The sequence below is a fragment of the Aspergillus costaricaensis genome (genome assembly GCF_003184835.1).
Source record: "Aspergillus costaricaensis CBS 115574 unplaced genomic scaffold BO79scaffold_31, whole genome shotgun sequence".
NCBI classification, from domain to species: domain Eukaryota; kingdom Fungi; phylum Ascomycota; class Eurotiomycetes; order Eurotiales; family Aspergillaceae; genus Aspergillus; species Aspergillus costaricensis.
The window spans coordinates 124,272-151,769 of record NW_020291831.1 but is presented as its reverse complement, the minus strand read 5'-3'; the positions used below and the strand labels follow the sequence as shown (position 1 = coordinate 151,769).

The following is a 27,498-nucleotide window of genomic DNA, read 5'->3' as shown; positions in this document are numbered from 1 at the left end:
CATTCATTCCCGCCCTGGTTCTGATAGAGCTTCTGTCGGACTAACCTCAAGGAACAATAGAGCCATAGCTAGCATTGACTGGGACACCCCAATCAGATTATCTCCTGCATTGCCCGACAATCCGTCTAGACAATCTCCGATCGAATCAGCTACCTGCAATGGTATCTACACCTATCCCTAGAAGGATTGACCGTGTGACACTGGTTCATTCATTCATGAATCCACATCCAATGGACCTCAATCCAATGAACCGCACCACCTGAATCATGAACATGCAGATGAATCCGGATCCGAATGCCTTTTTCCATAGCACAACTACTGCCCCATACTATCCATCAATGTAGACATCAAAGAAACACCTCCCAGGAGAAGATCTGTATGTAGTAAGGACATCTATATAAACCCCCTCAAGCACCCCCAAACCTCCCCCCCTTTTCCTCCTCATCACAAAAACAAAACCAGCATTCCAAAAAGAAAACTTTTTGCAACGCAAATCACTATCAATCATCATGTCTCCCTACCAAGTTGCTAAGGACTCTGTCTCTTGCGGTATGCCTCATCCTCCCCTCCTCCTACTTCATCATCTGCTATGCACAGAAGAAGATAGAGCATCATATGCTAATATGAATATAATATAGCCGGCTCCCCCGGTGGCGGCTGCGTGGTCATGTAAAGACCCACCGCAAAGAACCCACGAGATATGAACCCGAGTTTTTCCATCGTCCAATCTATGCACGTCAATCTTATGCAAAGCTGAACCGCCAATCTGCGAATGTCAATCAGGGAAATAGTCAATGCTCGCTCTGACTATCTTCACACCTTCAAATCCAACATACCAGAAAAAAGGGACCCGTGACCGCTTATCTCGCTTACCCTATACCTTATACCATCTACCTACCTCGCAAGTTAATTCGATATCAACAAACAATACCAAAAAATAAAAACAAATAATGGGGGAGATATGCCCGTGAACTGCGTTGCGTTGCACGTGGCGCTGACACCTTTTTTTACTTTATTGCTATGAACGGATACTTGAACCTCGAATCCTACCTATCCTTGGTCTTTTATTCCATCTTTCTTTCTTTCTTTCTTTTTCTCACTCACTCTCTGCACGACATTGGATATTATGATTATTGAGAACTGGATGGTCCCATTTTTGGTATTTGGATTTGAATAGTTGGGTTGGTGGATTGGATTTGTCTTTAATGGATGGGATTTACTCGGGAATGGTCATGTTTTCAACTTTACTTTTTTGGAATGAGTTGATGTTCAGTTTTCGGGATGGGGATTTTTTTTCGAGGGGATATTTTATATATATTTTATAGAGTCAATATATTTATATTCGATTCTATAAGGATTGTCTTGGTTATTTACTTCGTAACTTTATGTGTAGTAAGTAGGATGTAAGTAAGGGTGATATCATGTGGAAGGAAGGGGGGGGGGGCTAAGGGAGCAATCCCTCACGCAATCCAGCAATCAACCGCCTCATCATCGAGTTCACTTCCCCCGTCATCTTCTCTACCTGCACCACCTCCTTCTCAATCTTATCTTCTATATCACGGAGAAGGTCCCTCGTGGCGGCCAGTGCTCCATACTCGCGGAGCAGAAGAACCAGGCAGCTGTAGTTCACCGAGTTACCGCAGGGGTCTCGCTTCTCTTCTGCGCAGGAGCAGCTACCACTTTTGGTTGCCTCCTTGCTGCTTTCGAAGAGGTATCGGGAGATCTGCGGCCGGCTGTCTGGTTTGATATTGGCGAGGCGAATAACCGGGTATGAGAGAACGCGTGCATCGGTGGATTTGCTCATTTGGGTGTCTCGGTTGTGGAAGGACAGGTAGTCTTCCTTGACGTGGACGAAGCGAGCGAGAAGGGTAGCCAAGGGCGTGAGATCGGGCTTGCAGTGGAAGGGGATACAGCTCTCAGCTTGGAGGAGTTTGACGAGGAGTGTATATAGAGAGCCGGTGGTGTCGTCGACGACGGAGAGGTATTCGGCTTCGGATGGGATGCACGCGTTGTATTTCCAGTTTATTTCTCTGCTGTGTCCGGCGTATAGACGGTTGAAGCCGTTCAAGAGGATGTCTGTGGCGAGGGCAGGGTTGGCCAGGGCACGTGCCTCTGACACTGACTGGATGAAGGTGTAGTAGGCGCTGTTGGAAGCCTGCATGGTGCCGAAGACGGCGTGCGCGGTGGGCTGGTTGTAGCGGTGGGTGTTGTCCGCGGTGATGTCGGTTAGGGTTGTAGTTGCGTTTTGCAGAGAGGTGATGAGAGACGAGATGCATTTGACTGCTGGGGGTGGGGCATGGGTCCAGGTGTTTAATGCGGAGGGGGCCATGTTGAGGATCTGGACTGAGGGAGATGGGGGCATGGAGCTGATGTAGTTGGTCACGGCGGTGAGGGTTGTGGATTCGCTGCGCTCGTAGGTGCCGGGGTATGTGTGGGTGGAGGAGAAGGACATGGTGGAGGCTGGGGTGGTGACTCGTGTCCATTCGGAGGGGGAGCATAAGCAGGCGCTGGATGAGTTGTTACAGGGGCCAGGGCCAGATGAGGATAAGGCACGCCAGTAGTTGTAGCCTGCCATTGCCATTCCGGCGGCTTCGATCCAGCGGCGCAGTCGCATGGACTCGACGGGGTATTTCCCGTAGATGTCTGCTTGGAGAGAGCGGTAGCGGAACTCGAGGTCCATGATTCTGCTTTTCAGTCCTTCTTTTCTCTGGAGAGGGAGGTTTGGCATTCTGCAAAAGTCGGTTTGGTAGGATGCTGCATTGGTGGTGTTCGCACCCCAGTACTCGTCATTCAGCATGTGGTACTCATCCACTACGGTCTTGAGGTCGCGGAGGACCATGCGGTCCATTTCGGTTAGTTTCATGCCTATGGCAAACTCGAGGACGGGCCAGAAGGTTCTGGGTCTGTTAGAACTGTGTTTGAGGTGTGGAAATAGGCGACGTACCTAAACGCTGAGCTCTTCCTGCATCCAAATGACATTGGTTCAGGCGCGACAGCTTTCCCGAGAAGCTCAAGGATAAGGATACCCTGTTCTCGATCGAACTGGATAGCTTCAGTAGCCACCTCATAAATTAGTGTCCGCAGCTGGGCCTGTCTGTCGCCAAATTCCTTGTTGCATGCACTAGGACAAGAGCACGACGAAGCTGAAGCGACAGAGTACCGATCCATGCATCGGGTCAGCATGTTGTAGACTTCCGCCCTGCTCTGCGAGTCCAATTGGTCGGAAAAGGCTACATCATTAGCTGTGTGCAGTAACAATGAGGATAGCACATACCATCACACAAATGGCCCAATTCAATCAACTTCACGGCCGTTGCCATTCTATCCGGCAATGCCTCCGGGACCACCAAGGGAAGCAGATTTCTTCCGACATTAGCAGGGCGGGGATATACACCGCCACAGCGAATAGTATCCCAGATACAAGCTAGCTTTTGCGCGGTAGTGATGGCTATTTCATTGTATTTGCTGATTCGCACCGGCAGGGTTGTGAACGCGCCGGAGTTGCGGACGTCGATCTCGTTGACGGTGGTTGAGTTGGTCCAGGTTGTTGAGCACTCCATGATGATTGTTCAAGCGTGTGGTGTTTGAACTAGAATGGTGAAGATGAAGATGAGATGAAAGGTGGATGTGCGATATCGTGGGGCTTTATATAGCATTCAGGGGTGGGCCATGGACTGTGGCTCAACTTGCGGGATTCATCATCTCTTGGTCGGTGTATGCACAATTCCGATATATCCACTTGCTTCCTGTGGCTTACCTGCAAAAAGGAGCATAATATCGGACGAAGCGCATTGGGATAGTGCGGTGCTCCGGAGACATATCAGATTTTGGGGTGTGCCTTGCGTGCTATAGATAGTGCTGCATGTGATATCCCATTGCGGTGGCGTTCTGCTTATCTGCTTGGATCCGAAGGGAAGAGGCTGAGCTCCCTCCGAAGATTTATCGCAAGACTGTAGGAGCATACATTAAGCTATAGAAAACGTCTCTATATCCAAGACAAGGACGATCATGATTGAAGCGGTTTTTCGCACTCACCTGATTTCTAACTTGCGCCATTACTTAGATTTCTTAGGCAACGCCATTGATCAAATAGAGGAACTATGATGATTTGAAACGTACTTCAACTTGATAGATTCCCTTCTGCTTGTCTTCCCGTTTCACCTCTTATTGTCGGAGGGCAGCGGCGAGATTATCTCCTACTCGAGTTTTTTTATGATAACACCTCGAAAATCTCAATTTTATGGACTCTGAGGTACTAATACGCAGTCCTTTTGGTACTGAGACTAAAGTAAGAAAGTCGAGTTGTTTCATGTTTGACGAGGTAGCGTTGCTTTTACTGGGCTTGCCCTAAGAGAGGTTTCAGCAAATAAGGAAGTAAGCAGTTCGTGTCCGGAAGGCGAACATAGCGAGTCAAGTAGCGCCAATTTAGCGTGTCCCACATCTTCTTCATCGCCATTAAATCGATCGACTGTTATAACCACGATCGGGCAGATCTTAGATCCCACTTTCCCTACCCACATAGTCTGACCAAGCCACAATCCAAGACGCGATGCAGATTACTCTCTCTGCGCTGCAGCAAGATGCACATGTTACGCACTACTCCAATAATGATAATTGAGCCACAGCAGTGAGGCTTCATAGCCGTGAACACTGTGCAATTAGTCGCGTGGATACATTGCAGCCGCATGTGCATGTTTTGTATGCCTTCAATTACATTGTCCCAGGGTAGCTATCTTGCAGCCATTATTGACTGACCATCAGTTCTCGGGCTTTCCCGTACTGTGTTCTCAAAATGGACCTTCTCTCCTGCGACCATCCGAGTTGTGAAGATCCACGAGCAGCTTCTCTCAAGCCACCGCTATTTCGTCGATCGGTTCGGAATAAATACCAGCAGCCAACGTGTTGGTTCGGTGTTTCTCAGAACAGACGGATAGATTGAATGATAACAGGTACCAGCATTAGCAGATGATGAGGTAAGAAGGCCAAGTGCGGAGACGCCATCCACGGTTCACACGAATCATGGTTTCCAATATATTGCATTCCCCTCATCACGGTACTCGATCCTCGTCATATCTGGAGTTAGACATAGATGCCAAGTGCCAATCAGGATTGGTGACATGAAGCTCGCGCCCAGCTCCAGGGTCCTTTCATGGCAGATGCACTGACGTAAATAACTACTCCTCTTAAACTGATTGCTGTCTCCAGATTGTATCGATTTTCAGCATGGTCTTCCAAAATGAGACTCCTCATTAGTTACGCCAGTCTCACTCTGCTGGTTGGCTCGTCTGTTTTGGCCAACGATCAGTATGTGATAGGTGTGGCACCCACCACCACAGAGCCAGAATGGTTCAAAACCAGACCTCAAAGCTTCCAAGGTATTCACCCTCCCCCTTTCCGTCTGCTCGACTAACAGATCAGGATACACTGCAACTGGGGCTGCGCCGTTTCTGGCGCAGACGAACCCTGCTCCCTTTGGCAACCCGACCACCTACACAGCCAACCATCCGTTGGAGACATCGCAGCCTATCCACGGAGCCAAAGACCGCAATATTTTCCACCACATGGGCATATTGAGGTAAATACACTCCGTGCTTACTTCCAATAAACGGCTACATAGCCCGACAGTCCCTACTATCCCCGATCCGACGGATTCGGTGTAGACGAATACCCGCGCCCCAAAGGCTCAAACATCACACAAATGCACATGCTACACCGACACGGCTCACGCTATCCCAACAAAGACGAAGGCGACGACTTCGCCAACTGGGCCAGAACCCTCACCAACGCTACATCACACGGGGCCATCTTCTCCGACGAACTCTCCTTCATCCACAACTGGACCTACACCCTCGGCGCCAACATCCTCACCCCCCGAGGCCGAGAAGACCTCCTAGAAAGCGGCATTCTCAACTTCTTCAACTATGGCCATCTCTACACCCCCGGAACCAAGATCGTCGCCCGCACCACCACTCAAGACCGCATGCTCAAGAGCGCCGAGAACTTCCTCGCGGGCTTCTTCCACCTCGACTGGGACGAGCACGCGAACCTACTCGCCATGATCGAAGAAAAGAACTTCAACACCTCCCTGCAAGCCAAAAATGCCTGTCCCAACGCCATGAACATCTCCTTCGACGACTACGTATCCAACACCGTCACAAAATGGAAATCCCACTACCTCGCCCACCGCACTCACCACCTCAACCACCTCTCCACCAACTACAACTGGACCACCAACGACACCTTCACCGCGCAAACCCTCTGCGCCTACGAAACCGTCGCCCTCGGCTACAGCCCCTGGTGCGCCCTCTTCACCTTCCCCGAATGGGAGGGATTCTCCTACACCTACGACCTCACCTTCGGCGGCAACGCAGGCTTCCAATGTCCCATCAGTCGCGCAATGGGCATCACCTGGGTAGAAGAATTCCTCGCACGCGTCGAGAACCGCTCATTCTCGACACACGGATCATCCTCCGCCGCGAACCTCACCCTGAACACCAACCCTGCCACCTTTCCAACAAACCAATCCCTCTACTTCGACTTCGTCCACGACAAGATCCTCCTCAGTGTCCTCACTGCCTTCGGACTACGGCAGTTCGCTGACCTCCCATTCCCAGATTACACTGATACGAATGAGACTCACTTACCCCGCGACCACGATTTCCAAACAGCAGAAATCATCCCCTTCGCCGGCCGTCTTAATATCGAGATTATCCGCGCTCCACATAAGATCCACCCTTATCGTACCCACGATCCTCATCAGGATACTTATGTGAAGGATACAGGGGAGACTGGGTACGTGCATTTCCTGCTTAATCAGCGCACGGTGCCGCTACATAAGAGTCTGCCGGAGTGTTCGTTCAGGACTGATGGGTGGTGCGAGATGGATGCGTTTCTGCGGGCGCAGAGGGATAGTCTGCGGAAGGCGGAGTATGATTTTACCTGTGTGGGGGAGTGGGATTTGGGAGAGTTTGGGGAGGTGCAGGATGGAGTTCCTGTTCGAAAGGAGGGGATGAAATTGTAGATATGTAGTCTGGAGGGGAGAGAAGGTAGGTAGTGTATTGTGTAGTTGTATTTGCATCGTTTAGTGATAGTAACATATGTAATTCAAAAAAGTTGCACAATGGAATGTTTTCATATATCAACATAAGCAGCAGCTTCCATATATTTAGCCACTAGCTCTATCTCATCATATAGCAAGAGGTATCAATAGGCCTGCACATTGAAATCCTCAGGCCGGAATCAACTATCTACAGAACCTTCAATCAAGGAGACGTCTCCTTCCGAATCATATCCACCCGCGCAATATCGTCCGCACTCGGCTCCGGCATGTCCGACTCATCCACAAAAGCCTCGCCGACCGCGTCTTCGACTTGTTCCAGCATGTATGAGATCAAGCCGACCGAGCGCGCCATTCCGACTTGGCTTAGGCTCTCGCCGACCGCTGCCTCGATCTTCCCGTCGCCACCGTTTTGCGCCATGTCGGCTTCGAAGGCATGGCAGAGGGACTTGAGCGGTTCGAGGAAGCGATTGCGGAAGTATACGTAGGTCTTTTCGAGCTGGAGCTGCTTGCGCAGGTGTGTTGAAGATACGATGGTGTAGTAGAGGCTGAGAGCCGCGTGGATGGAGGGGGATAGAGTCTGGGAGAACTTGATGAAGGAAGCGACAAGGTCGGACGATACGTTCATGAACAAGTCGGAGGAATTAAAGAGGGAGGGGAACAGCACCGAGAAGTAGTGCGGGTCGAGATAGACGCTAGGCTCTGCTGAAGTGCCAGCTTTGGACGAGTTTGCTGCTTCAAGGATACCCGCCTTGAGCCATCCAATCGCACTATCCTTGACGTTCTGGAAGCGGTCGTCTTCCAAGACGGTTCGGATCACTTTGAACTGGGTGACCTGCGATGGATGGGTCCGGATGATCGTTCCAGGAATGCGTCGGACGGAGCTATAATTTTGACGCGCGGTGCAGGCAGTCAGGGTCAGCACAAAGTCAATGAAGTCCTTTTCGTGCGGCGTTGTATCGCTTGGCTTTTGCATGGAAAAGACCGTCAGCGTGAGCAGAGAGTCCAGCAGCACTTGGGGCTGTCCGAATGCCACTTCGTCTGGAGAATTGTATCCTCCGACGAAGTTCTGGAAGATCCGTGCCAAGTCAGAGAATATGGCAATCGGGCTGACTTGGCCAGAGGAGAACAGTTCTGCGGTAGCCGCCCGCGCCGCGAGTAGCAGTAGGGAGCCGTGTCTTTCTAACGGAATCTCATCCGCCTTCTTGGGCGGCTCCTCGAAGTCTAGAGGAAGAGGCTGGTCCTTCGGGGATTGAAGGGCGATTTCAAGCAGTTTCTGGTCATTGAGACCGAAATCTCGGGATAGAGCCTGCGGCCGTTAGTAAAACCCAGATAGCAAGTTTTTGGTAACCTACCGTGATCTTGGCAATGATCATGTCCCTTTCTTTCAGCTCTTTATGATTGGCAAATGCATCGCTCGGTGTCTCCTGCTTGGCCAGACGCAGACCAGGTTGCAACTTCTCCTGCAGTCTAATCGCCCAGGACATACCGGGGTCTGACGGCCCAGTGAAGCTCAGTAGGTATGACTTGAGAACCTCGATTAGGCCGAATTGTAGGAACTTCTGAACCAGAACCGACTCATCATCGCTGGCCGGGGAAGAGGACTGGACCTCTGCTTCCGGGTCCGGTGCTGATTTCTCCGAGAGACGCAACACACTCGACTCGCTGGGCACTCTGGGTGGCGGTGCCGGTCTCTTGGATGGTGAGACGTCTCTGAAGAACTCCAGCATCGCATATGTCGTCTCGTTCGTAGGCATGAGGGTATATGCCTCCAGGACAGCCTGCAGCGATGTCGCTAGAAACCGACTGGGGGATTTTGTCTGGATACGAGAATGGAGAACCGATAGCATCGAGACCAGAGTATTGAACTGCAAGATATGACGCGGCAGGGCAGCATTTTTCGATGCGCCGTCCGTGGCATTTTGCGACGCTCCATCAGCCTTAGCCGTGCCATCGTCGCTATCATCGTCCTCGTCCTCGGGTTGTAACTGCATAAGCGCATCGGAAACTCGCAATATCACCTCTCTTGGGTTTCCCAGGCGGGCAATGTCGTGCAGGCAATCGAGGGATTGGGGCAACATGGGCAGCAACAGCTGCACCAAGTCCCAGCCGATGTTGGTCGTCAGGACTTCATCCTGAAGGAGCTTGTGGAGGATGGGAAGGCGGGCGGGGGTGAGTTGGTATTCGAGGAGGGTGAGATAGGTGAGGTAGTCAGTGGCCGGCGGCAGGGCCTGAATGAGCGGATCTTCTTCGGCGGCCATTGCAAGGTCGGAGGTACAGCTGGGGGGTAAAAGAATGGGATGGGAGAGATGGCCAGCCAGCAGGAGAGATTGCAGCTGGTCGAGACGGGACAGCCGAAACACGGGGTGGGAGAAACGAACAGCCAGAGGGAGGCAGAAGGCAGAAGAGAAGGCCCATTGGGGGGAATGCTTAATGCCATCTTGCACCGCCCCAGTGCAGATGATGTCACCCGCCCCCCACTCTTCTCCATCCACTTGACACTCTTTCTTTTTCCTTTGTACCACTCGACTCGGGATCAGGAACCGGATATTATCCCGTATTGCAGTCCTAATTACAACAATTAATGACTACAGAAACCCTATAATCACTAGATGACTACCATTACAGCCATGACGCTGGCTCAACAATTGACCAACTGGTGCTCATCTGTCACGGCTTCATCCCACCTAAACGCCTCCTGCCTATTGAGGTAGAGATGTGCAATTCTCCGCCCGCTTTCTACATGAAACAGGGTCATACTTTGTAACGTCTTTTAACGTTCCAGGTGCAAGCAGACTGCAAGTATGGGCATCCACTCACAATGCCTGTTTTACTGTTTTGCCTTCAGGATCTATGCCACGTGATCTGGCTGAGGTGGCTGGTGTCTGATAAATGTCGGTGCCTCAGGCTGCGAAGAAGCGAAGCTTTTACGCCAAGGTATCCCCCGACTAGCTAGCTAGACAACATCGGACAATCAAGTTCGAGGAACAACGCATCCCAATCGAATGTTTGGATATTCGTGTCTGTTTGCGAAATCTGCCAAATCTCATCAAGGTGGGGAAGAGCTGGAATGTTGTCCTGTTCGTTGGCAATGATGTCGGTCAGGCTGGATAAGCTGTTGTCGGCACAGAGGGACTCAGAAATGACCTCGCTGACCGACATATCATGTTTTCGCACAACTCGCTGGAACGACTCAAGAAGCTTGATGGCAACGGGAGAATCTTTTGTGGCGTCTTTTAGAATGCCACATGCATCGACTACTTCCGTCCGGCGCGCTTGCCGAGGTACAGGTTCCTGAGTAAGACACATCTCCAGAAAGAGGGCTGTAATCGCGATGCCAACACACTGCAAGATTCCGGAGAACTTCAGTCTCGTAAGCACAAAGGGTATATCCTCGCTTGCCAGCATTCTTTCTGCCTGTATGACACACCGAGCCGCTTCCAGGCAAGCCTCTCTTGAGGGGGCATACATCGGATCGACCAAGCCGCGGGCTAAGTACGGGAGATGTAGTCGGCACCGTTGTGAGTGGACCAATGAATTGATGATGTACCGCTGGATCATTATCCCCGGTGCAATGTTCGGATACTTGGCGATGAGGCTGTCGAGGGCATCTCCATCCAGGCGGAAGAACTGTGGTAATTGTCCGATGAATGTAACAATACGCTGGTCCACCCCCAAAAGCCGCCCAGACTCCATATCGCCGTCATTGAATGTGGTCAGTGAAGAAGAATCTATGACTTCCCGACATATCTCCGCTAGCTTGATACGCTGAAGGCTATATGAGATCTCGGTAGGTTGCTCCATCGGTCGGTCAACGATGGGGGAACCAGCCATAAGACTTTCATCGTCAACATTGCGAGGCTTTAAGACCACCATATGTAGCGGGTTGATGCTGTAAGTGCCTCTATGTGAACCAGGGAATTGTGATGCCATCCTGTGCCACTCAGTAACGGTTTTGGCGAGAGCAGCGTGAGCGACGATACATACCAATCCGTAGCAACCAGATACCACCATACTCTTCGCTTCATTTCAAAGTCAACAGAGTCAGCAGGAGTGTCCTCCCTTCCTTGTATTCCCGATTGATGGTCGACTTTGTGCAACGAGAGTTCTCGCGCTGCTGTTATGGCTGTTGACAACAGGTCACGGAATCGAGCACTGATACCTTCCAGATTAGCGATGACAAAGGATATGATGATCATTGCCTGGATGGCTTCGATGGATTGAAGGGATTGGCGACGACAGTGATCTAGCAAGTCAAGAGTTCCGTTGACCCACAGAGAAGATGTTGCATTCATCTTTGAGGGAGTCGCAAATGGTGCATTTTCTGAGTCCCTCCGAGTCCACGTATACATCGCACTCGACAGGATACTTAGAAGAAGCGCCACCTGACCAGAACTTACAGGCGCTTGATGCTCAATGTCATTGTAGATGTTGACGACCATTGTACGGAGTGGGCCGCTAAGGACAACGTGATGAATGTAGGTGATATCACGCAAGTATTTTTCAAGCAGAACCACCGACTCCTGGTATAGTGGAATTGAAAAGCTTCTCACCAGAGGGCCTGGACTGGTACTTTCAATGGTCACAACACTGCCTATACTCCATATCGAACATGATCGAAAGGTCGTCGTGTCGGTTCCGACCGAACGCTGTGTTGGTTAGCTGCGTTCGAGTCCCAGCAGAAGTTTGAACCACACATACACAAGGCATCTGACTTGCGCACTCTGCTTCAAGCCATATTGCATCCGCTGCAGCCTGCTTATCCTTTCGTGCTAACTGTGGTCGACTCATACGACGATCTGTCTTTGGATCATGCGCTCGAATAGATTGACTGTTTGTTCGAAGAACGATGTCCTCTAGCCGTTGTAGACGTGTCAAGATATCAGCCGTCCCGTGGCTATCATTATTATTATGGCTGTCACTTGACACTGGAGCTGAATACAGCCCGCAGTCAAATCCACGGCTGATGCAATTGGAGCAGGGAAGCTGACGGCTGCACCGTAATTTTCGCGACCGACAAAAGTGACACGAGACAGGCCTCAAGCGAGTACTTTGCTTCTCTATATGTGATCGAGGAGGCATCCTGCACTGAATTTGACGTCTAAGTATTCGAATGGAACAATGGTGATGGCTGATGCGAAACAGACGTGAGAGTCCGACGACACGAGGGTGGCGAAGGATCCGAAGGCTCCTCAATCTAGCCAATCATCGTTGGTGTAGCCCGCGGATATTCCGCGGAGAGAGCCAAGCCCTGAGATGAAGCTCTATAAAATCCAACGATGCTGCTAGTCTTCTATGCACCAGACCACTAAATTTACTTCCAATGGACTCTCTTATTGCCCAGATTCGTACTTTGGCCCTCACGGCTGATGAGCCAGGTCGCGCCAGCATTCATAATGATCTCCGCTCCCTTCTGTCGGATCTCCAGAGTCCGATGGACATGATCATGGATCTTTTCAACTCTGTACTTGGCATTTTCACTATGTTATACGTTCCATTTAGCTGATATCCCTCATAGCACCTCAGAGTTTCGGTCATCATGCTCGGAATGAATACTGGTTTATTCCGAAAGTTAGCATTGCACGACCGCGTATGGACAACCTCGGAGCTGGCACAGGATCTGAGGGTTGACCTGCGACTTCTGGGTAAGCATCTCTCATCAAAGCTGCAAGAGCTCATGGGGACTAATATTCCATTCACTTGCAACACAGAACGTATTCTTCGTTACCTTGCAGCAAATGGTATCATCGAAGAGACGACTGTGGGACTATTCCGAGCCAAGCGAACAACCATGATGCTTGCCGATGAGCGTTCGGAAGCGTTCGTTCTCTACGCGTAAGACCTATTCATGTTATATAAGACTAGAATTCTTGGCTTACTTATCCGTATGACAGATTCGAAACCTGCGGGCCAGCCAGTCAAGCATTCCCAGCCTTCTTCGCAGAAAACAGCTACGATGATATTACGGATAACAAAAACACCCCATTTCAAAAAGCCTTTCAAACAGACCTCACCTGTTTTGAGTGGTTGTCCAAGCATCCAAAGCTGTTTGATTCTCTACAAAAAGTCATGACCGGTCTTCAGTCCACGGACTGGCTTTCGAATTTCGACCTCTTTCACCAGGAAGCTGATCGCATTGCTCAAAGCCCAGTGCATCATGGAGAGCCTTTCTTCATTGATGTCGGCGGTGGCCATGGCCACCAGTGTATTCAACTCAGGGACAAGTATCCCCATCTCCGAGGACGCCTTGTGCTGCAGGACCTGCCCGAAGCGGTCGACCACCTTCCTCCCCTGGACGGTATCCAGGTCATGGCTCACGACATTTTTAAGCCACAGAACATAAAGGGTGAGCAGGTTTTATATCTCTGAAAGTATCAATGACCATCTAACCCAGAACTTCGATTCAACAGGAGCAAAGTTCTACTACCTGCGACGGATCCTTCACGACTACCCGGATTCTCAATGCACCCAGATCCTTCAACACCTGGCTACTGCCATGGGGCCTGATTCAAGAATCCTCGTGGACGAGATGGTGCTACCAGACGTGGATGCATCATGGCAAGCGACCCTGGCTGATATATCCCTGATGATCTCACTTGGTGGTAAGGAGCGAACCAAGAAGCAATGGACGGAGCTGGCTAAGCATGTGGGACTACGTATTGAGGAGATACATACCTATGATATGGAGTCCAGCACGTCTATAATCGTGTTTCGGCGAAAGTAAGATGTTGTACATGTCTCTGTGCAGCGGAGGTGCGTATTTCGGAACAACTTGATTACAATGGTTACAATGGTTACGATGGGATATAGAAATGCGTGTAGGAATTGTATAAAGTCCTGCAACTTAGAAGTGGCTGTGATACAGTATAATGTTGACTGCCTTCAACAATTTCAACAATCTTTCAAAAAGGTGCTTTTGGTAAACTGCCTGGTCTATTTCTGGTATCAACTTTGAGGTATTCTACCCGAATTAAATGGCCAAACAGGCAGCAGTCGGATAAAGCCCCACCGCTGCGGTTAGGCAACCCGAAGGGCCCAGGTGCGGGGCCGCTCGGGTGCTGATCCTCAGGCTCAAAGAAACGGCCTGGACCCTACATGAACAGGCCTATACAGTGACGTTCCATAACGCACACCGGTAATTCGTCAAATCAGCAATATGGATCTTTTTCACTCGACAGGGTTTGCGTCATATGTGACAGAATTGATGGATCAGCAGCATGTCCCGGGGCTGGCGATTGCAATCATACACAATGATCAAATTGCCTCTGCGGGATATGGACATGCCAGCCTGGATCCCGAAATACCTTGTACAGCAGATACGCTATTTGACATTGCATCGTCTGCTAAATCACTCACTGCTGCGGCGGTGGGATTGCTAGTCGACGATAATGATATGTTCCCGGATATTCAGTACGATGCCGTAATGTCGACTCTTCTCCCTGAGGACTTTGTTATGTCTGGAGAAGGATACACAGAAGGAGTCACCGTGGAAGACATCTTAAGTCATAGAAGTGGAATTCCTCGGTGAGCTAACATTTTTCAAATTCCATGTTTGACTTTCATGACTAATCATATTGCGCCAGCCATGACAATTCGTATATGAGTGTGCGAGCGGCGAAGCCGGACAATGCTCAATCCATTACGAGAAATCTCAGGAATCTCCCTGTCGCGGCGCCCATTCGATCAAAGTATATTTACTGCAACATGATGTATACAGTGGCAACCCACCTTGTGGAAGTCAAAAGCGGACAGGATTTTGGTACATTCCTCGAAGAGCGAATTTTCAAGCCTCTGGACATGGCATCAACTACTCTTCAACCCAGCAGCGCACGATCAAAAGGATTTGGATCCCGCATGGCAACTGGCTACACATGGAAAGGGGCCGACTCAACATATCGTGGGTTAGAAAGTCCAGACTGTCCAGAAGGCCAAGGCGCAGGGTCTATCGTTTCGAGCGTGAACGACTTCATCATATTTGTCAAGGCTTTCATGAATCGCGAAGACCCTATCAATAAAAATGTTTATGAAGGGCTCACTCGCCTGCGAACTTTTGTGAATCCAAACCCAGCAAGACGGAAGCGGCACAGCTCACCGGTAGCATACGCTGCTGGCCTGGATATCTACTTTTACAAGGGACATATGGTTGTCGGCCATAATGGGGTATTCGCTGGATTCGCAAGTCGCTTCTTCTTTCTCCCTGATTTCTCATTCGGTGCTGTGATCATGGGAAACTCAGATGGGGCAAGTGGCATTGCGACGACCCTTGTCCAAAAGCTAATTGACAATATCCTTGGAGTCACGGACGAAAAACCTCAGGACAGCAAAAGCAAAGACACACGATCTGTTGAAATTCGCGGTCCAAAACCCCAGGCCGAGGCGAAAGGTGCAAATCCAATGAGTAAGAACCAGGAAAAGAAGGAGAAGAAAAAGCAGGAAAAGAAAACCCAAGCGAAGAAAAGTCAAGGTATCCAGAAGGGCCAAGTGAATGAGCAAAAACCAAAACGAAATACTCCGCAGCCACCGACAATACCCCTCAGTGCTTACACTGGCAACTACTGGAATCCTGGGTATCATAACTTACTGGTTCAAATCAGAGATGATGCGCTCTTCATCGATGCTACAGATCGCTCAATGGGGTTTACCTTGAAATTCGAACATATGTCCGATGACCGAAAATTCGATGCTCATCTTACTGATTGGCTCGATGGCAGTGATGACATCGTAAAAGCGGAGTTTGTGATAGAAGATGCTCAAGTCACAAGGTTGAGTCTGCAGTTGGAGGAAATGCTCAAGGAAATGATCTGGTTCGAGAAGAAGGATGGAGTGCGGAGCGGTGCAGCCAGGGTTCAAAACCCGCTTCTCGGTGTAATGCCTTGATTTAGAACGGCTGGAAAATTAAGATACCTGAATTACTATTACATATACTGCTGCGTAGGATGGAATTCTTTCTTGACAGTGTTCCTCCTGATAGAGCTGAATGCATTAAGTGCTTACAAGAGGATATGTAGGATAAAATTAGATTGACAAATATTTGACCAATTGGCCTATGTTCAAACTCTCCTCCATAGCAGAAATCCTCTGCCGAGTGGGTCTGATCAGGGCGGATCATGCTCCTGCTCAGCGAGCATGATCATGCTTTCTCTTTTCCCTGACTACCTAAAGATTCCAGAGTAGAATGCATACTCCTCAAGAAGATATACCCGCGCACATGAAGCCAAGCCCTCTGCTTATTGGAGAACACATGAAGTAAGAGTGGGTTCTACCCGGAATACCCGTCGGACTTCCTAGCCGGATGGACACTACCGAGCACTAGTATATGTGATCCTCTGGAGATAAATCTCTTCTCGACGAGTAATGTGAGAACGTGGCTTATCTTGGGATGCTTGTTCTTGCTTGGCGTTTACATGTTCGGTTATATATGGATCATTATAGGGTATAGAGGAGGGGTTAAAGGATGTTAGTCTGGCCTGAGGTACTCGATCTCCGTCGGAGTTAATAATATCATTGTTAGCATCCTTGTTTCAATTGTTGGTTTGTGGAGGTCAAGTTAATGGCTCATGAATAAACTGCATACAGTGACGAATATGGGATGATTAATAGGGTCCTGGGAGGATTCAGAGTAGTATAAATAGGGAGGAGAATCTTCATTGTCTCGAATACTATCAGACAAAGACAGAAGAAGAAGAATAGTAGAGAGATCATCCCTAAAGCAAGACACAATGTTCCAGCTCAAGGTACATACACATCTTCCCACTCCGTCCTGTCCCACCCCATCTTTACCTCACCAACCCCCTCTAACAAACCCTACACAGACAATCCTCCCCCTCCTCCCCCTCTCCCTCTTCCTAACATCCACCCTCGCCGCCCCCTCCCCAAACACCTACACCCCCTCTGAATCCCGCTCCGACTCAAAATGCGTCTACCACTGCGGCAGCCACTGCTACTGGGCGAGCGACATCAGCAAAGCGCAAGCAAAGGGGTACTCCTTACACGAAGAAGGGCGAACAATCGACGACTACCCGCACGTGTACCACGACTACGAAGGGTTCGATTTCACCGTCTCGGGAACCTACTACGAGTACCCGATTCTGGATGATTACAAGGTGTATGATGGGGGTTCTCCTGGTGCGGATCGGATCATTTTCAATGGGGAGGATGAGTTTGCCGGGTTGATTACGCATACCGGGGCGGAGGAATATGATGGGTTTGTGGCTTGTCAGGCTGTTTAGTTTTTTTGGATTTAGGTGGTTGGGATGTGTGTGTGAGGGGGAAGAGTTGGGGCAGGGGTGAGAAAATGAAAAGTGTTTTTTGAGTGATTTAGTGAGAGGGCAGTACACAGTAGCAGTCCGTGTCGGCCAGTTATAGAGATCAGCACATACCAAGTGGAGATGGAAACAGTCCGGCCCGGGCCGGTGGGTCTCAGCTTCAGCTGCAGTGGGCGGGGTTTCTCCGAGAACAATAAAATTTATACTACCTGCAGCTCGGCACCCACCGTCGGGATTTCTGACTGCAATTCGGGATGTGTGAGCGGATACCCTCTCTACGCATGTCTTGATCCCGTCTGAAATGTTTCATTTCTATCTAAACACATAATCCATATTACTTTGCCACGGTTCAACTAGCACATTGTCCCCCACCCAACTCATGTTAACATCCAACATGCTGTGGTCGGTCCAACTCGGTGCTTCCAGTGCTAGGCTAGACACGTCAAGCGCCGATTCCACTGATAGCTCGGACTCTGCCGCTGTGAAAAATTCGAGACTACCCACATCAGAGCCAATTGATGGGTCAACCGTAGGTGGAATTGGTGCCCCCTCAAACGTGCCCAGATGGCCATGATCGGATATTACGCCGCTAGATACATGAGACCCTGGAGAGGACGCTGCCGCGGAGTCAATGCACGATGCGGGCTGGCTTGGTGACACCATGCGTGCAGGAGGATGAACCATCTCTTCTGCGCGCCTGCGAAGATCATCCATGATCTCTGAGGCTCGGCACGACAACCCTAGACTGTTCACGAGAATAGCAAATGCGACCTCAGCTGTATCCACCGCTTTTTGGGCTTCTGCAGCGAAGGTACACATTGGATTGGCCAAAATGAAGGTAATGAGGTATAGGCAGCTATCCCACTGGCAGCGGAACATCGGGAGACTCCTCGCAAGACTTTCACTTTCAGTCAGACACTGGTGGCAGATCACCGTTAAGGTGACGGCGTGCTTTACGCCAGTGACAGCGTGCGCATGTGCTCGCGGCATGGAGGCCGAATCGCCGCCCTGCAGGTAGAGGAAAGGTCGTAAAACCGCCAGACTCAGACTATGGTAGCTGATTTCCAGGGCATACTGCTGCCGCTGAAGCCATAAGGGGGCTTTACCGTCTAGACTAACAGTTGCTCCTTTCAAGAGGAATGAGAACCCCCGACTACCGTCCTTTCGAGGAATCCGTAACGGAGAAGGGACTGCTTTAAGCCCTTCCCGGATAGCCTTGAGAGGTCGCACCATGAACATCGCGATAGACTCCAGGAGGCCTGGTAGGTTGCTAATGTCGGTCTCGTAGGTTTCCCGGAGCATCTCGTTTTGTTGTTGGTCAAAGACTGTGCGTACAATCTGGATTGACATGAGCAGCTTGGCCCAGTGCACCTGAAAGTGGTTCAAGCTTGAGCCGCCCATTGGGGAGATCGTCGGCCAGCCGCAGGATACCTCACCCTGTACGATGAGAGATGGCAGTCCCATACTAGTCGTGAGATAGCTCTCCAATGTATACAAAGCCCACCACACCCGGCGCCGGACCTCCCGCTGCCTCGCATCCATTCTCTCTGGTGGATCGTGGTGGAGGTCTAGCCCATATGCCAAACGCACTGCGCCGTCGATCGTGGCGTATGCAGGCTCAATGCGGTCTGTGTACAGCAAATAGATGCTCGAGAAGATAAAAGTCTGCACCGTGGCCAGCGTTGGGGCCGCCTGTTCCTCTTCTAGAAGAAGTTGCCGGGTGCGATTATACAGCTGTTGCCCGGCTGTCAGAACATTGCTGCGACCTGGTCCATTATTGGGGACAGCAGTCCTGGTGACCTGCATGCAAATGGCAAGTAAACTGTCGACAAGAGCTGATGACTGCCGGACTTTGCGTCTCGACGTCCACAGGGAATCGTAATAGGCCTGGAATTCTCCCACCCCAAGGATGGGCCAGAGCGATTGGACATGGGGCCAGCCTGTGTTGAGTAGATGGCTCTCATCGGTCCTCGACAACTCAATTGGAAGACTTTGTTGGTCGCTGACAACAGGGATGCCTGTGATATCGAGCTCTGCTGTCTGAAACCCTGGTCGAGCGGCCCTTCTGACAGAGAATATCATGTGTTAACAGCCTGCGTCTCTCCCACTAACAGAGAGAAGTAAGGACACCTACAAGCTCGCTACTCTGTCAAAGCGGGAATTACAGTGTTGAGACATGGTGCACCGCGCAAGAAAGATATCAGGACAATGTAGAGGCAACGATATAGTCAATGAGCCGTAGACGCCCTCGAAACGGGTTATTCACACTGATTTTTTGAAAACTCAGGTCCTGCCTGCCACTACATCCTTCTCCCATTGCTCTGATAGCCAATTTATGTTCTGGAAAGGAGCGGGTCCAGTTGCAGACGCTGCAGTCTGCCATCCTGGTTGTCGGGTATATCAAAATCTGTTTCAGTAGCAAATATAAATTTCGCCACCACGCTACTTAACGGCTTGCCCAGTACGCAGTACCTCCTTGGCGGATTGCACCAGTAAGGAGGCCTGGAAAATCCTTCCTCGCCACCGTCTGTCAGACTAATAGCAGGTGGGGGCGCCCGGCGCAGACTGGAAAATAGTTGACAGGCACGGTGATAGGACCATGTACCCTTGTCACGGGGTATACCCGAGACTAAAGACGACTAATTAATATGAGCACTACACGGAGTATTTTTGGGATTGTCGCAAGCTTTTGCTCAACGACAGCTGTCGGGCATCGTGCATAAGCCAGCATCTCCGTCGACTAGCGAAGCTCAGCGATAATCCCTGCCTCCACTCTCGGTATGATCCACAAACGGGCCAAAGTGACCAAATTGTCTTACTGCAGGATGTGGAAAATCCCAGCCGAAAATTTTTTTTTTCCTTAGCTGAGGAATGCCATGGGTGTGGATGGGGGCGATGGTACTGTTGAGAGTATAGCAAGGAGATCTACACAAACAGTAATGTTAGTACAAACCGGAACATCAGCTTTCAATCTAAATTGTGACTTGATGTATTCAAGAACTCGGAAGAAGTGACAGATGGTACTATCTTCTTAGTGGAATATGCCCCTGATAATTGTCTGACAGTTTGACCATCCGCGGAAAAAAAAGTGCCAGAGTCTAGATCCGAGCCCAGGCGAACACATTGCCTATATGTCAGCCGCTATTATGCGTCAACCATGCGGGGTATTTACTTAGCCTGTGGCCACCTCTTTGTTTATCGTGTAGATTCAGATCTTTTATTTTTTTTTTTCGTGCCCAGGAATCCTTGTATGTGCTGGCAAGAGATTTGCTGGGTTGCTTGCCTGTACTCCGACGAAGAGGTCAAAGAAGCTAGAAATTGAAAGGAGGTTGGAAGTCGAGGACCCTTCAGCTCCCACAATTAACACAAATGGTTTTTGCACTGTAACATCTCTACAACACCCAGGTTATCAGCGGTACGATTAGCATTCTGATCTGGTCCAATGTAGCTTCCATCTCCGTAATTTACTGCCGCCTGGTTTTTCAGTCTTTACAAAGCCAGTGGCCTGTGCATTGAGCAGTTGCCCTCTGCATGAAATAGCCTTCCTCCCCCGGATAATGATTCCCTCTTACATTGCGTCTTTTCTAGCAATCCATCCCTCAGGAGTGCGCAGTACAGGTGGTCCAATGTCTGGACTCCTGTAAAAAGTCAAACATGAGAACTGCCACGCCCTACATGTAGATCGGCTTGTGATCGGTGATCCAGGAATCTTGTGGCGTAAGCCACACCCTGTTGTTTGTATGATTGGCATGCGCTGACATCGATGTACAGCGGCGGAAGCGCCGAGTAATCTTTTATCTTGCCCGGTGCGGCAATGGCTCGTGTCTTGGTCCCTGATGCGGTCTCGAAGAAACAGATTCTATGATCCATTGATCCTGGGTTGTAACGTATATCCACCTATTGAAATCGAGAAATCGCTGTGCCGAGACGCTTATTTTACGATCATCGAGCATTGGCAGAGAGGAAGTAGTTGCTCGGTTATCTTGAGTGCTCTATGGCCTCTTGCCAAGAGTACATTGTCTGCTCCTAGTCTGTCACCAGCGAATTTCTGAGCTGCTGCAGGCGGTCTGGACCAATTCCAAGACCACGCAAATATTTTCCGGCCCATGGAAATGCCGCGTAGGAGTCTTCGGCCAGGATCTGTATTCGAAGCTGAGGGGCGATGCGGTGGTCCAGCCAAACACAACTGCATGAAGTACTTTGTCAACCTCTCTTGCCAGCACATCACCATGTGTACAAAGCACGTCTGGACGGAGGCAAAGACGGGTGGGATGCGGTCTCAGCCGGAGGGATCAACTTCGTGTAGGATTCGAAGATGTTTCTTTTCGGAAAAGATAGAGTGTTATGGACTGGTCAGATAAGATCTCAGCTGTAGCATTATCCACGGGCGCTGCAGATTCTTTCTACTACTGTATGCATTGTGTCGGAAGTAAAGGCCAGCCAGTCAGGAAAGAAAAGAAAAGATATTCTACTCGGGTTGTTATTGAAGCTGTGCGTAGAAAAAAGACCCTTCGGGTAAGTACTCCGGAGGTGGACACCCTCCCATCGGTGTTTAATATCACAAGTACTGAAATGCCCCTCCTTCGTCTTGACCGATGCAGCATTGGCGCATTACAGCGGACGTGTATTCGACCACGCGAGTCATGGCGTAAGACTAATCCACACATGTCTGCTACTCATGTTACGAAACAGCAATATTCCACACATGTTGTGATTATAATTTAAGGGGGCAGTACGTATGTATCACTGATTTGATTATCAGATAAATATAAAATAAAGATCGTCGTGTTATTCCGTTGATAATATATATAAAGGAAAGAACCAATCATGATCCATAACTTATGTAGGTACCTTTGCAACGGGGCAACCCTACAAGGTACAGCGCCCGACGTTCCGCACGTTCCGTGTTTGCCGCGCTTCCAAGTCTAAAGTTAATCAGGAATATGCCTGCATAGAAGCTGAGAAATTTCCATACGAGCTCGCGTAGAACTTTCCTTGTAACTTCATGAGCTGCAGTTTGTGTTCTGAATATAGGAATGCACTTATAACAGATACGGAAATGTAGTTCCAGGTTTTGAATCTGGGAGATCTTGACAAGGAATCTCAGGTTCAAGACACTCGTACATACTACCTGTATGAATCGTAATTTTCTAGCTGTCAAGCAGACATATGCGACTCGTGCTAGACTTCGCGCTCATGTCGCTAACTTAGGATACATGTCTAGTCGTGGGTAGACGCATGGCAGGACATGAGCTCTGGGCTTTGCCGTGGCGGTCCGGACGCTCGGACGCTTTCCGACAGTGTGACAGCTGGCTGGTTTTCGGTGCCAAGTGGGGAATAAGTGCCCGTGGACAGATCTCGAATTCCTTCAACAAAATAGAACTATAGCGAGACAAGACTAAGGCATTGAGATCTTTTAAGGGCGTTGTGGTGCAAAATTATGGCGCGATTGTGTGTGTCAGCAAGTTCTAGACCACATGATGCACGGGCAAAGACTAAGAATGGGATGTCGATGTATGTTGGGCTAGTCCGAGTCTGCGTATAGAATGACAGGAAGGACCATGTTGGTTCCAGTAGCCTTCGACCACATTGCACTAGAGAGGAAGAGCGCATTAGTCAATATGAACTACCCAGGGCGTTGAATAGGATGTAACTCGATTAATACCGACAGTAATCCCGGGATGGAATTGGCGATGGTGGAGGCCGTGAATGAATGTCTTGGGGCACCATCGCAATCTCTCATCTGTGATTAAGTCAGGCGAGTCGAAAAAGGTATGAAGCAGAAGATCCCATAGCAAGAGGTCGACTTCTTGCTTGCGCGGACTGTTCAGAGAGCTGAGCTTCCAGCAAAATAAATCGGGCTTTGTATTTTCTTGAAGTTCATCCATTTTCGCCCTAAAATCTGTCGGGTTTTGCTGTCAGATAAAGCTATACATCTTCTCGCAACAGAGTCTTCCTAACCCAGCTGCTCTTGATAAATATCGCGAAGTAGCTAGAACAATATCACGAGAAAATGGAACACACATGCATTTGGCCAATCAATACGTCCACCAAAGGCGACCTGAGTAAGCATTATTGGACAGCCGCTTCATCAATTAAGAAACAATATTAGATCGGAAGCCTTTTAATACTGTCTTTGAGCATGTGAGTATGAGAAGCTACACCATTAGCATCGCTTGATGCAAGCCCACAGCGAATGGGCTTTGTTTGGCAGGTCCCTCAGGGAATTGTCTACTGGACCGAGTGAAGAGAGCGGAAAATTTCACAGGATATTATCAGGTCGCGCGGTGCGGCGAGGGGATTGCATCCATCCGTATGGATGATTGGATTTCAGAAAACTTCTAAAACAACAAAAGCTAGAAGCATCGAGCTCGCCATCAATTACATTGCGAGCCTATTTTTGGGGCACATTCGCGATCTCTCAAATGACTTGACAGATCTTATAGGAAGTTACACTAGGCTCAGATTGTCGATTCAATTCTCAATGGAGCCACATTACATGCGGACCTCATACAGTCAGCCCTATGCATGTAACAACGGTTTCCAATACAATAGATAAAGCCTTCAGTACGGTCCATATACGTGAATGGGTATTCTATTATTAGTTACAAGATTAGGCTATCTCCGGGCCAGGCTTTTACATATTACCTAAGAAATCATCCAGCACCGGGTGTATTTATTGATTCACTTCTCCTCGATACCTTGTTTTTTTCATCACCCTTACCTTCACTTCAGAGGACGCTAATCGAAGGCGCAATGGCTAATGCGCACGGATAAGAGACCAAATACAGATAACGTGGAACTCACACGTTGATGAACTCTCGTCACACAGGAGGCTATTCATCTGCTGTATGCCACTCCCAGTGACAATCGACCTACTCGACTTTCCCAGTGGCCTGAGCATGCAGAATACGATTGTTCTCCGACGTGTGCTCGCTGGATTGATACGTGTCACATGGCAGATGGCAGACTGCGCATTGAGCGACCAATCTGTTCTTACATGGTGGTAAGACCACATGTGCACAAGTTTTTTCAAGGAAATTTCGCCATGAATTGCTTTGGCAGACAATAGTATTCCAAACATGGCATGTGTAGTCCGCAGTCAAGTAGTGACTATGAGAGCATGCCAAACGCTGCAGTTACTTGAGTGAATGAAGATATATTTCACTTCGCAGCATGCAACCACAACAAAAGTCCGACAGAACCCCAAAAATCTACACCCGGCATTTACCACCAGAGTCAAGGTCGTAACTCTGGCCAGTTCATTGACAACAATCTCTCAATAAAGAATCTGCTAAGTTCGATCTGCTTATGCTTCTCAGACGGCTGCGAATCCAACCACGGTAGATCATCGTGCCAAGGCAGCTCAACTGACCAGGATAGTTCAAACTAACCGGGGAAGGTTTCTGGTTCCGAAATGGAAGACCAGCAGCCAAAGTTACACAACACACAAAGATTGTGATACCTAATCTGCTAACAGACTTGCTGCAGGGTATTTAGTTCCTGATACTTCTATTGAACGTCCAACTCGCATGGCACCGCAGTTGTTTTCCCTTTGCTCCATAGAATGAGCGACCATCTGGCTGCGGGAGTCTCCACTCCGACGGGTATCACAGCCGCTTACCTCAACGAAGGGGGACGTGCGCGATCAAGGGCGTTATGAACTTTATGCAAGGAACTGGGCACACATGGACTATCATAATGTGAACGCTCGTGGACGCCCTGCCGCCTCTTATCGCGCGAGATATGCTAGCTAGGGGGGGATGAGCTTCTTTAAGTGGAAAGTCCGGGGCAAAGAAGGTTGGGCTCCATCGGGATGATGTCTTTCCCGTAAATTAGGCATAGGAAGGAAGAATTACTGATTACGGGAATAGTTAAGCGTGTTATAGGGATCAAGGTTCGAGGGACGGGGCTGAAGATGGAGAACATAGTCTAGAGGAAGGAGGAAAAACAAGAAGAGGAAGAAAACAAGAGAAAAAAACAGAAGAAGAAAGAGAAGAAAAAAAAAAAAAAAAAAAAAAATCAAACCACACAGAACCAAGGAAGGACCACCACCGACGCGGGCGATGCCGATAGAGCCGAAGCTCCTCCCAGCAAATGAGTTCCGGGCGCCGGTTGCGGCCAATGACCGAGTCGCCCTCGCGAGCGTCGCATTGCAAATTAATTTCTATGACGATGATCCAGCAACTCTGCAGCAGTTGGACTCTGCACCATCCCAGACACTGGAGTCATCCGCGGCTGTTTAGTTCGAATTAATTCTTGGCCAGGACGCCCTGGAGCTGGACTAGTTGGACTATTGCCTGAGCAGACCTTCCATCTTCCAATCATCCCTCACGGCGGCTTTTCCTCGATCCGCGCCTTACCGATTTTCTCCTCCATCTCCCCCAACTCAACTCTCACTTCATCCTCCCCTGGTGCCTTAGTCGGTTACTGCTTGCTCTCCTCCTCTTCCTCTTAATCTCCGCTACTTGTATTCTCTCTTGCATTGACCCCGCTTCTGTATTTCTCAGCAACGGTCTGTTTAGTTCTCAAGCCTTCCCCGGCTTCCGATCATTCTCGCGTCGGTCCTTTTCCCCCCATAGCCCATCTTAACGGAGTTTTACCTCGATAAATCAAACCCCCTTCACGGCCGACTATTGAGACGCGGAGACGCTCCAGATTGATTAGGATCTTAACGGCCAGTTAATTCAGAGCCAAAGGACCTGCGTCACTCTCGAGCGATTGCTCAGCACGATATCCGACCGAGGCAGCGGACAGGAAAGCGCTGAGCACTCGACAACGTGTAGCGCAGGGAAGCAACGGCTCTTTCAGTGCGACTCCTCTAGTGTTGTTTGACAATGGCAACGGAAATGCAGTCGTTCTACACCCCCTCCACCTCCACACATATCTCGTCGCATGCGCCGGCTGCAGTGGATGAGCTGATCAACAAATACTCCTCCACCATGACGAACTCCCCTTGTTCGAGTCATTTGTCCATGAAGCACCCCCGGCGCAACATCTTGCAGCGATCTGTCGACCGTATCCGGCTGGAATACTACCGCTACGAGGTTACATTTGGACTCTATGTGATGACGCCAGGGGAGAAGCTGGTGGCCAACACCTTCGTGATGGTCGTCTTGTCCTTGCTGTTCTGGGCACTGCTGGTTTATTTCCCCGCGTTGCTGTACCAGAAGCTCAGCCGTCTCGTATGGCTGTTGACCGGACACAGTAGCGAGGAAATGGGTGCAGCCTTGGGCATCCTCGACTCGCACGTCAACTCGATATCCACGCCCTCCACCTAAGCGAATCACCTGACCATTGGCTAAGCGTATTTGCCTGACCGACATCATGACTATATTATTTTTGCTCTTGGTTTGTTTGCTTTTTTTTTGGTATAAGACAACAGGGTCTGTCATGATGGTAAGTAATCGCTGATTTGAGTTACACAGTGCGTTGTGCAGCTGACGAATGAGGGTTGGGATAGACCCTGTTGTACTCCGTACATTCGATTCAAATGATGGCGTTGCCGTGGCGTTCCGGGACTACTATGATCAACCTTAGCGCGTTGCTGCGCACAGACTTAATGAACTGAACGGAAAGGCATCGATTTTTAATGCGAACACGCGGACCAAGCGTGTAGGACGGCAAGTAATGTGGCATTTCACCCCGATAGAGACGGGAGCACCCGACCCTTCAGTCCTGGGTTGGGATGGGAGCTCGTGAGTTTGGATTTTTGGTTTTTACCTCCTTGGCTTGTATAATGAGTCGCTCAGGACAGCAGGGTCGGGGGGGAATAGGATGTCTCCCAGATCGGATTCCACACGCGAATCGATGTATAGATGAACCTCGTGTGGGTTAGGCGAATGGTATTGTTAAATGTCTAGTAATGCTTAATGTCAAATATGAACCCGTGTATGATTGGTCTGCCGCAAGGGATGTGATTTCCCTCATTACTTAGTGTTGTTCGTAAGTACTACTGAAGTACTAACTGTGTACGGAAGCATGCGTGGACACGAGCATCCGATCGGGTTGATAAACCGGGGACATGATGATGATGACAAGGCTGGAAGGGGATGGTCGGTCAAGAGCAGACACGCTGCTGCACACAATAACTCTTTGCTAATGAAGTGGAGAGAGGCATACGCCAACGATAACCAGCCACAACATGCCCAGCCCTGTCTTTAAATCGTGGTGGGG

The 27,498-nt window shown here is 49.7% G+C and overlaps 9 protein-coding genes across 9 annotated transcripts; 5 read left to right on the top strand and 4 right to left on the bottom strand.

Moving 5' to 3' along the window:
• Positions 1-1,444: 1,444 nt before the first annotated feature.
• Positions 1,445-3,560, bottom strand: BO79DRAFT_273147 (uncharacterized protein; the record flags this gene model as incomplete). Its single annotated transcript, XM_025687485.1, has 3 exons — positions 1,445-2,897; positions 2,945-3,230; positions 3,275-3,560. 3 exons carry the CDS (start codon positions 3,558-3,560, stop codon positions 1,445-1,447), a joined length of 2,025 nt encoding a protein of 674 aa, XP_025536322.1.
• A 1,676-nt stretch (positions 3,561-5,236) lies between these two features.
• Positions 5,237-7,021, top strand: BO79DRAFT_273141 (histidine phosphatase family protein; the record flags this gene model as incomplete). The annotated part of the gene is made up of 3 exons (XM_025687484.1): positions 5,237-5,375; positions 5,419-5,575; positions 5,626-7,021. 3 exons carry the CDS (start codon positions 5,237-5,239, stop codon positions 7,019-7,021), a joined length of 1,692 nt encoding a protein of 563 aa, XP_025536321.1.
• Positions 7,022-7,092: 71 nt separating this feature from the next.
• BO79DRAFT_179175 (uncharacterized protein) lies at positions 7,093-9,414 on the bottom strand. Its single transcript, XM_025680014.1, has 2 exons — positions 8,413-9,414; positions 7,093-8,366 (listed from the first exon to the last, which is right to left on the bottom strand). The coding sequence occupies exons 1-2, from the start codon at positions 9,316-9,318 to the stop codon at positions 7,263-7,265; spliced, it is 2,010 nt and encodes a 669-aa protein (XP_025536320.1). The 5' UTR covers positions 9,319-9,414; the 3' UTR covers positions 7,093-7,262.
• Positions 9,415-10,009: 595 nt separating this feature from the next.
• On the bottom strand, positions 10,010-12,452 carry BO79DRAFT_239827 (Zn(II)2Cys6 transcription factor; the record flags this gene model as incomplete). The annotated part of the gene is made up of 4 exons (XM_025684955.1): positions 10,010-10,991; positions 11,045-11,706; positions 11,759-12,188; positions 12,376-12,452. 4 exons carry the CDS (start codon positions 12,450-12,452, stop codon positions 10,010-10,012), a joined length of 2,151 nt encoding a protein of 716 aa, XP_025536319.1.
• Positions 12,453-14,213: 1,761 nt separating this feature from the next.
• Positions 14,214-15,957, top strand: BO79DRAFT_273136 (beta-lactamase/transpeptidase-like protein; the record flags this gene model as incomplete). Its single annotated transcript, XM_025687483.1, has 2 exons — positions 14,214-14,581; positions 14,641-15,957. 2 exons carry the CDS (start codon positions 14,214-14,216, stop codon positions 15,932-15,934), a joined length of 1,662 nt encoding a protein of 553 aa, XP_025536318.1. The 3' UTR covers positions 15,935-15,957.
• An 819-nt stretch (positions 15,958-16,776) lies between these two features.
• BO79DRAFT_273135 (ribonuclease-domain-containing protein) lies at positions 16,777-17,286 on the top strand (the record flags this gene model as incomplete). The annotated part of the gene is made up of 2 exons (XM_025687482.1): positions 16,777-16,791; positions 16,870-17,286. The coding sequence occupies 2 exons, from the start codon at positions 16,777-16,779 to the stop codon at positions 17,284-17,286; spliced, it is 432 nt and encodes a 143-aa protein (XP_025536317.1).
• A 348-nt stretch (positions 17,287-17,634) lies between these two features.
• BO79DRAFT_273130 (fungal specific transcription factor domain-containing protein) lies at positions 17,635-19,701 on the bottom strand (the record flags this gene model as incomplete). The annotated part of the gene is made up of 2 exons (XM_025687481.1): positions 19,457-19,701; positions 17,635-19,387 (listed from the first exon to the last, which is right to left on the bottom strand). The coding sequence occupies exons 1-2, from the start codon at positions 19,498-19,500 to the stop codon at positions 17,635-17,637; spliced, it is 1,797 nt and encodes a 598-aa protein (XP_025536316.1). The 5' UTR covers positions 19,501-19,701.
• Positions 19,702-24,277: 4,576 nt separating this feature from the next.
• Positions 24,278-25,568, top strand: BO79DRAFT_231410 (uncharacterized protein; the record flags this gene model as incomplete). The annotated part of the gene is made up of 5 exons (XM_025684156.1): positions 24,278-24,328; positions 24,645-24,780; position 24,814; positions 24,895-24,962; positions 25,399-25,568. 5 exons carry the CDS (start codon positions 24,278-24,280, stop codon positions 25,566-25,568), a joined length of 426 nt encoding a protein of 141 aa, XP_025536315.1.
• Positions 25,569-25,955: 387 nt separating this feature from the next.
• On the top strand, positions 25,956-27,016 carry BO79DRAFT_46546 (serine palmitoyltransferase small subunit family protein). Its single transcript, XM_025689289.1, has 2 exons — positions 25,956-26,721; positions 26,786-27,016. The coding sequence occupies exon 1, from the start codon at positions 26,160-26,162 to the stop codon at positions 26,601-26,603; it is 444 nt and encodes a 147-aa protein (XP_025536314.1). The 5' UTR covers positions 25,956-26,159; the 3' UTR covers positions 26,604-26,721; positions 26,786-27,016.
• The last annotated feature ends 482 nt before the right edge of the window (positions 27,017-27,498 follow it).